The 8,708-nt window shown below is 35.0% G+C and overlaps 1 protein-coding gene across 1 annotated transcript in view; it reads right to left on the bottom strand.

Annotated features, from left to right (window-relative positions):
- Positions 1–6,015: 6,015 nt before the first annotated feature.
- Positions 6,016–8,708, bottom strand: part of LRIF1 (ligand dependent nuclear receptor interacting factor 1) — a 15,182-nt gene continuing 12,489 nt past the window's right edge. The window contains exons 3-4 of the mRNA XM_007449285.1: positions 7,275–7,547; positions 6,016–6,453 (exon numbers count right to left, since the gene is read on the bottom strand). Coding sequence (XP_007449347.1) covers positions 6,016–6,453; positions 7,275–7,547 — 711 coding nt within the window. The remainder of the gene's footprint in view (positions 6,454–7,274; positions 7,548–8,708) is intronic.

Raw genomic sequence — 8,708 nt, 5'->3', positions numbered from 1 at the left:
TTTTTCACTCTTTCCCTTGTCTTTCATGACCCTGACACTTTGGAAGAATACTAATCAGTAATTTTGTAGAATGCCCCTCAAATTGGATTTGTCTCATATTTTCTCATCATTGGAAAGAGTATTAGCCCAGCCTGCCATAATGAAACACCACAGACTGGGTGGTTTCAATAACAGATATCTATTTCTCTCAGTTTTGCAGGTTCAAAGTCCAAGAGCAAGGTTCCAGCCAATTCAGTTTCTAGTGTGAGCTCTCTTCCTCGTTTGCAGATGGCAGCATTCTCACTATGTCCTCATTTGATCTTCAGTGTGAGCATGCTGGCTCAGTGCATTTTGCTGGCAGGGGTGGTTGGAGGGGATCATTCTGAAGTCTCATAAAGACACTAATCCTATTGGATCAAAGTCCCATCCTTATGACTTCATTTAACCTTAATTACTTCCTTAGTTGCCCCATCTCCACACTGGGGGTTAGGGCCTCAATGTATGAATTTTAGAAGGGACACAAACATTCAGTCTATAACAGGTTTTGTATTTTTGGATAGACTACCACCTACAAAAATATCTTTATGCATCATATCAAGGGATTCATGATATTGATATGTCTTATTACTGGTGATATTTATCTTGATCATTTGGATAGGTTGGTGTCTGCTAGGCTTCTCCCCTATAAAGTTACTTTATTTCCCATCATAGTTAATAAGTATCTTTGGAGAGATGCTTTGAGACTGCAAATCCTGTTTCTCCTCAAACTTTTGCCCCCTCATTTTAGCATCCATTGGTGAATCTTGTCTGCAACAAGTATTACTAAGGTACTTACAATGATGATTCTCTATTTCCCCTTTCCATCTACATTTATTAATTGAAATTCAATTGTGAGGAAAAGCTGTCCCTTCTCCTTCACTTATGCATTTGATTTTTATATTTGAATAGACTCACTGGGTATATATTATTCTAGGGGCTAAACTCAAACACTGTTGCTGTTATTCACATTATTCCAGTTTTGGCCATAAGATGCTCCTTCAGATTAGCTCCTCTGTTTTGGGGTTGTTTTTTTTGTTTTTTTTTTTTTGCGGTACGCGGGCCTCTCACCGTTGTGGCCTCTCCCGTTGCGGAGCACAGGCTCCGGACGCGCAGGCTCAGCGGCCATGGCTCACGGGCCCAGACGCTCCGCGGCATGTGGGATCTTCCCGGACCGGGCACGAACCCGTGTCCCCTGCATCGGCAGGCGGACTCTCAACCACTGCGCCACCAGGGAAGCCCGCTCCTCTGTTTTTGATAAGCCTCCATCTTTGGGGGGAGAATTTCCTTACCTTCTGACATCACAAAATGTTTTAGGTTCACCTTGTATTTTCTTTGCTCCAGCCTGCCCTGAAATCAAATTATCTAAGGAACCCTGGTTCCTTATGTTAGAGAATCGTGTTTAGAAACCAAGATCTGGTGCTAAGTGTGCTCATTGTTCTGGAGTGTCACTGCCTCTAGGCCTTCTCATTGAATGAGTTAGTTAGGAAATATATGAATGTATACTAACCACCCCCCCATATATATATATATTTCTTTATCTGTCTGAATATATATCAAAAACCATGAATTTATACTGATGCCTCTTATTGTAGTCCAATACCACAGGGATTATTTTAGCCTTCTTCATTTCCTTATGTCTTTCTCCAACTGTAAGAAGCCTGTCTTTCACTATCTACAATATATGTACTTACTTTTCAATTCTAGTATACACACAAATGTAGTTTCAGGATTGCTAACTCATATCCCTGTGAGAAAAACATTTACTAACTAGATTACAGTGCTTAAGTCTTTAGCTTTGTGCTCACTGAAGATACTGCTTCTAAGTTACTTAGGTTAGTTGTTTCTTTTCCATCCCCTTAAGTATGGTCATGTTGTTCTTTCACAATATATTTACTTTCATTTGTTAGTATTTGCATTCCAGTTTGTGTTGTCATCATTTCCTGCTTGGTTTTAATCATTTGCTTATTTAGGGGTATGTGAAGAGTATGCAAGACATTAGTATGATTCTAAGAGCTCTACAAAAAGATATAATCAGAGAAATGTTACTCTACTTCATCCTTGCTAACCTGTTGCCATTCCCCTCTTCTTTCTATCCCTTTCCTTTAGGTATCAGTCTTGTTAGCTCTTGGTTTATCCTTCCTGTATTTTTTTTTGTACAAATGAACAGATGTTTGTGTATTTTCTTATAGCTCTTCTTTCTTATATGAAGGGTAGCATGCTATAAATACTCTTTTGTGCTTTGCTATTTCTCATTTTATAGTATGTCTTAGAAATCACTTCATATCAGTTCATAAAGCTCTTCCTCATTCCACTGTGTATACATATCATGGTTTCTTCAACCACTTTCCTATGAATGGGTATTTAGGTTGTTTCCAATACTTTGCAATTAAAAACAATATTGTAATTAATATTTCTGTATATATATTTTAATATTGTTGGAGGTATATCTTCAGGATAGAGTCTTAGAAACAGAATTGCTGGCCCCATTGGTTGAAAGGTAAATACATATGTAATTTTGTTAGACACCACCAAATTTCCCTCCAGAAAAATCGTACCAATTTGTATTCCCATCGGCAACGTATAAACAAGTCTATTTCTTCACAGTCTTGCCAAAATAATGTTTCCACATTCATAAATATTTTCCATTCTGACCAATGAAAAATGCTGAGTGGTGTTAATTTGCATTTACCCAATTTCCAGTGAATTTGAATATTTTTCATGTTTGAAGGTCATTATTATATCTTTTATCATAAATTGTTCATATAGTTTTCCCATTTTTCTATTCTGTTTTTTGCCCTTTCCCCCTTATTACTTATACTTTTAACAAAATTACTTGGCTATCGTGATAAATAAAGGTTGTAGGAGGACACTGATGGAAGCAGGGAGCCAGTTAGTTGGTGGTTTCAATAATCCAAATGAGAGATAATGCAAGGTTGTCACAGTAGAGGTGGTAAATAATGATCAGATTCCAGGTAAATGAAGAAAATTTCCTAACAGACTAGGGCATGAGAAAAAGAAAAATCAAGGTTTACTCCAAGTGTGTGCACTTGAGCAAGTGGAAGCCTGAATTTGTCATTAACTGAGATAGAGAAGATCTTGGTTGAGGCAAATTGTGGGTGTGGATAATTAGAACCTAGGTTTGGCCTGTGTTAATTTTGAGATGCCCATTGGACTTCTAAATAGAAATGTCAAGAAGGTGGTTTGATACACGATGTTGAAGTTCAGAGAAGAGTTCCTGAATATGGATGGTAATTTGATCCATGAGAACTAGATGAGACTATCATGACTGAATATAGGTATAAAATAAAAGGCATACAAGGACTGAGCTGTATGTAACTCCAATATTATGGACCATGGAGAAGGGAAGGAATCAACCAGAGACTAAGGAGCAACCAATAAGGTAGTAGGAAATCAAGAATATGGTGTCTTGGTAGCAGAGTGAAGAACAAATTTCAATGACAGACTTATAAAAAGTGTCAAATGCTACTGACAGGTCAAATAAGATAAAGACTAAGAACTGACCGTTAGATTTAGCAATATGTTGATTGTTGAAGACCTTGAGAAAAACAGGTTTAGTGGAGTGGTAAAGACAAAACCCTAACTTGAGAGCATTTCAGAATGAGAAGTAGGAGTTTGAGACCATCAGTATAAACAAATTTTGAGAATTTTGCTATAAAGAATTCAAGCCACATTTCCATACCATGGAATTTATTATCAGAAGAAATGTGGTGCTTGATGATTCCATGAGCAGCAAAGCCTTAATAGTAAGAGAAGCAGAAAACATCAAAAGGAGAAGGTAAGAAAATGAAGTGAAATGAAAATGGATGCAACATGTCTGTTAGGATGATTTTAGTTGAATTTATTTTATTTAACAAACATTGATACACTGCTATGTGTCAAGCACTATTCAAGGATTTATAAATACAATTCATTCAATAATCTTCCAATCCTCAAAATTCATTTGAGATAGCCCTTTTTCCAACCTTTAAATGTACTCTGACATGAGCCCACCATTTTAACTTCTGTTTATACTGTTTCCCTAAATGAAGTTTTCCAGACCTATGACTTCAAATAATATCTATTTACTGATAGCCTTTAACTATGTATCTCCTAGCCCCCAAATTTAATGTTTTAGCTTGATGGGAAAGTGAATTTTTAATATTTTAGTTTGTATTTTCAATTTTCCCACAATGGACATGTACTGATTCTTTTATAAAATGTTTAAAATTTTTTCAAAGGAAGTAATAATTCATGAACTTATATTCCCACTGATAGATAAATTAAGACTGACAATTGACCACTGCATCTAGCAACATGGAAGTCACTGGTGTCCTTAACAAGATCCATTTTGGTGGAGTAGGGGGAGAAAAATCTGCCTGGAATAGTTTGGCAGTTCCTCAATGAGTTAGGGTATGACCAGCAATTACACTCCTAGGTATATACCCAAGAGACTTGAAAACATTATGTCCACACCAAAACATGTACCCAAACGTTCAGAGCAACACAGCAACATAACATCCTAGTAGCCAAATGTGTACACAACCCAAATGTCCATAGACAAATAAATGATAAAGTGTGTTATATCCATACAGTGGAATATTACTCAGCAATTAAAAAAGAATTACGTACTAGTACATGCCACAACACAGATGAAACTTGAAAACATTAAGCTAAGTGAAGTAAACCAGTCACAAAGGGACATATATTGAATGATTCATTCCATGCGTATGAATATCCCAAACAGGCAAATTTATAGAGACAGAAAGTGTTGGTGGTTGCCAACGGCTGGGGGAAGGAGGGTCTGGGGAGTGACTGCTAATGGGTATGAGGTTTTTTTGGGGGTAATGAAAATGTTCTAATTAGATCATGTTGATGGTTGCACAACTCTGTGAATATAACCACCACTGAGTTGTACACTTCAAAAGGGTGAACTTTATGATATACAAATTATCTTAATAAAGCTGTTACAAAAAGATAAGAGAATCTAGCTGATGCTCAGTTTGCATTTGTTCTACTCCTTCTCAGTATTTTCTGACTTACTGCTTTCTATTTTGTTGCCAATGTCCAGGTTTTATTTGACAGACCCTACTTCCAGGAATTTGTTAATCATTTAAAAAAAAATAACCCTTTCCTCCCCCTTAATCCCCATCTCTACACCATTCTCCAACTCGCCAAATCAAAGATAACCAGATAGGAAAATGTCTGCCTCTATAATGAAAAACTACACTTTACCATTTAAAAAAGTATTAAATGTGGCCATGTTCATATTTACTTTTCACACAATCCAAGTCACATATGTACATATTCCCCCCACACACAAAAAAAGGAACCGTTTGTCTAGGAATAATAACATATCACTTTAAGCAAACAATACACTATATGGCCTGAATTCTAAAACCCATTTTGTATTATATGAAACTACTTTGTAAAGGTTACAAAACAAATGTCCCTCACTCTTGAGAAATGTTTGAATTTTTAAATAATGCTGCTATAATACATTTTCTTTCATGAAATTTTTAAAAAACTTACAACAATGGTGAGTAGAATGTATCATTTTATGGGTAAAGAGACATATAGATATACAAGCCCATTGGAAAAGCTAAGTTTAGAGCTGATTTACTCTGTTGGATTGTATAATTTTAAAAGTACACAATAATTACCTATTGTTGGAATAACATCTGAGCAATTTAGCTAAATGTACAAACAATAACAAATATTCAAACTTGGGGAATTCAAGCTAAAGTAATAGAAAAATAGAAAACTTTTCCTTCCAAAAAAAGGTATCTAGACAAAGATTCAGATACCCCATGAGATTATTTACAAAAGTCATATAATCAACCTTTTCTGTATTACTTAAATAAAATTTTATAATCAACTGATGAAAAGACAAGTTTAACATTCAAAGACACTTTCAGAATGCATCTATAATTAACTTAATGCAAAAGTATATGAAAAAACACAGCTATTTCACTGGTCTTTACGTATAGCAACATTTTATTATTTTTGGTTCATCTTCTTACGCATTTCTTCAAGAGCTGCTTCTTTTTCTCTCAGCACCTGCTTAAGTCTTCGTATTTTTTCATCTCTAATGGTTTCTTCTAACTCTGGTGGTGTCATGGGGAAAATATCTTCAGTATAATTTTTATTGAAGGAATGGCTTTGCTCAAAAGCTGTATTTGAACTCAGTGTGCCTTTCTCTTCGTTCCCATGGGTACAGTGTTCTACCTCAGATCTCTTTTCTTCCCTGATTTTGTTGCGGCCTCTGAGAATGTTATGGTGTGATACATTTGAAGTTGGTAAAATACTGCTAACGAGTTGGGAACTGGTGACATTAGTTCCTCCATTTACAGTTGTGTTATAAACACTCTCGGTTCTTCTCTTCTTTGTGTGATCCATCTTCTTATTGGTTTTTGCTTTTCTTTTCTTATCAAAACCCTGTTGCAATGTTGAGTAAGATTCCAAAAGAAAAACAAAATATTATTGCTGAATAGTGTGCTCTCGAATTTAACAAAGTTTGCAGATACAAATATTTAGCCATTAAATTCAACTCAACAAAATATAATTCACATATTCCTGCTTAAGTCAAATATTAGAAGCTATATTTATCTACTATGAAAACTTAACAACCATTTGTGAAGAGCGTAAGAAATAGAATTTATTTATTTATTTTTTCCTCTGCAGAGTAGGCACATAGGGAAGATTAGCACTGGGAAAGGTTGACCGGTTTCAGATCTGAAGTTCAGGATATTATACAATAATGAAATATTTATAAGTAGAATGACAGTAAGCAAAGTTATAGGGATTTTATTTTCATCATTATTGTGTAGATTTCTTAAGATGTTTAAATTAAAGTAATACTGCAGTGAGTATCTGCATGCTTATATTTTCCCTGCATTTCTGTCATTTCTTTTCTTTTCTTTTTCTTTTTTATTTTTTTTGGCCATGCCATGTGGCTTGTGGGATCTTAGTTCCCTGACCAGGAATTGAACTTGGACCCTCAGCAGTGAGAGCTCGGAGTCCTAATCACTAGACTGGTAGGGAATTCCCTAAAGCAACATTTTTAATTAACTGGGGATGCATTTTTACCTGTGCATATATGGTTCTTCTTAACACTGTTTTAGTATAATACATATACATGCAAATTTGGTAACAACGATCATTCATATTAATGCACAAGACTAAAAAAAAAAATCAAGAAAATTAATACATTCATATATCTTTGGAGTACCTACAAAGGACACTTTAAAATCTATTACCTGTTTTCTCCCTTCCTCCTTCACTATAAACTCTGTCTCTTTGTAAGTATCACTTTTCACCAAACAGCTAAAGGAATCAAAACCTCCTCCAGAGCCCAAATGGTGAGGAATCCGAGTAAGGCACACGCTCAAATCTTTAGTGAGACCAAATATCTTTCTAAGTTCAGCATCATTGTTCAAATGTGATGCCTTATTGCTTCTTCCTTGGGAATTGTTCTTGTCATTTCTTTCTTGAGTAACTTTTTCTAATGTTGATGCCATCTCATTCTGGATCTGGAAATAGGAAAAGAAACACACAAACAATACTGCCAATTACTTAAGCTATTTTATCAGACTAGCAACTAAGTGATTACCTCATCTTACTTAAAATGCTATGCTTTAAAGTCCTAAATGATTGGATAGTATTACTCTTGCCTTACCACCCACACCTGAAAAGCTGAACTTAACTAAGCAAAACCAAAATGTTCTCCTAAAATTTTACTTTCTCGTACTAGGAAAGTAACAGGTAGTTAATTCTCAAACAAATGAAATGAGAATACAGAGTAATGACAAGTTAAAAATAATCAATATAACATCATGTTGGCAATTGTCATCTTTTGGAAAACTCTTATAGGTTTAATCAATCTTGTACTTAATCAGAATTTACCTCCTTACATCTCTGGAGTTCACTGAATTCTGTACTGAAGGGGAGAAATACTGAACATTATTAAGTAGACCTCTAAGAAGGAAAATGTGGGTACAAATATTTAGTGATTACACATACACATATCTTAAGTAGAACAGAAGGATAACTATGTGGATATGTTGAGTAATTGAATGATTCAGAAAGAAGGACTAAAAAGAGGAACATGAGATTTGTATACTAAAAACACAAAAAACAACCAAACAACCCAATCAAGATATTGATAAATTCTTTTTCCACAAATGACTGAAAGGTATTAATTAGCCATGTCCTGCCCCTTCTACCGTCTACCTAAAAAAGTTGCCAGATATCTCCCTACCACCACAAAACAAACAAACAAATCCCAGCACTGCTCTGTGCATATTAATCTCTTCATATACTAAAAGTAAGCTCTTAAGTATATATGTATGCATGTATATGTATTTATGTGTACAAAGATAAGTATGTGTGTGTATATATATATATGTATACACACACACACACAATTTTACTAAGCTTTGAATTCACCTTATCCTTCTCCAACTCTTCTAAATCTTGTTGCTCTGTGATTTGTTTGTTTAATTTTGCTTTGAAGACTTGGCATGCCAAATGATTCTAGAGAAAAATACTGCTTCAGCTCTATTACACTCCTCAAACATTTCATTCAGATGAAAGCTTTGACTCAATTAAGCATTCATGTGTGTATGGTATGTGTGTGATGAAGAGGAGGATGGGAGAGGAGGGAAAGAGAGGGATCATAGATAACTAACTTT

This window comes from Lipotes vexillifer, unplaced genomic scaffold (genome assembly GCF_000442215.2).
Source record: "Lipotes vexillifer unplaced genomic scaffold, Lipotes_vexillifer_v1.1 scaffold393, whole genome shotgun sequence".
In the NCBI taxonomy this organism is placed as follows: domain Eukaryota; kingdom Metazoa; phylum Chordata; class Mammalia; order Artiodactyla; family Lipotidae; genus Lipotes; species Lipotes vexillifer.
Note: the sequence above shows the minus strand (reverse complement) of the source record. Positions and strands in the feature narration are given on the sequence as shown.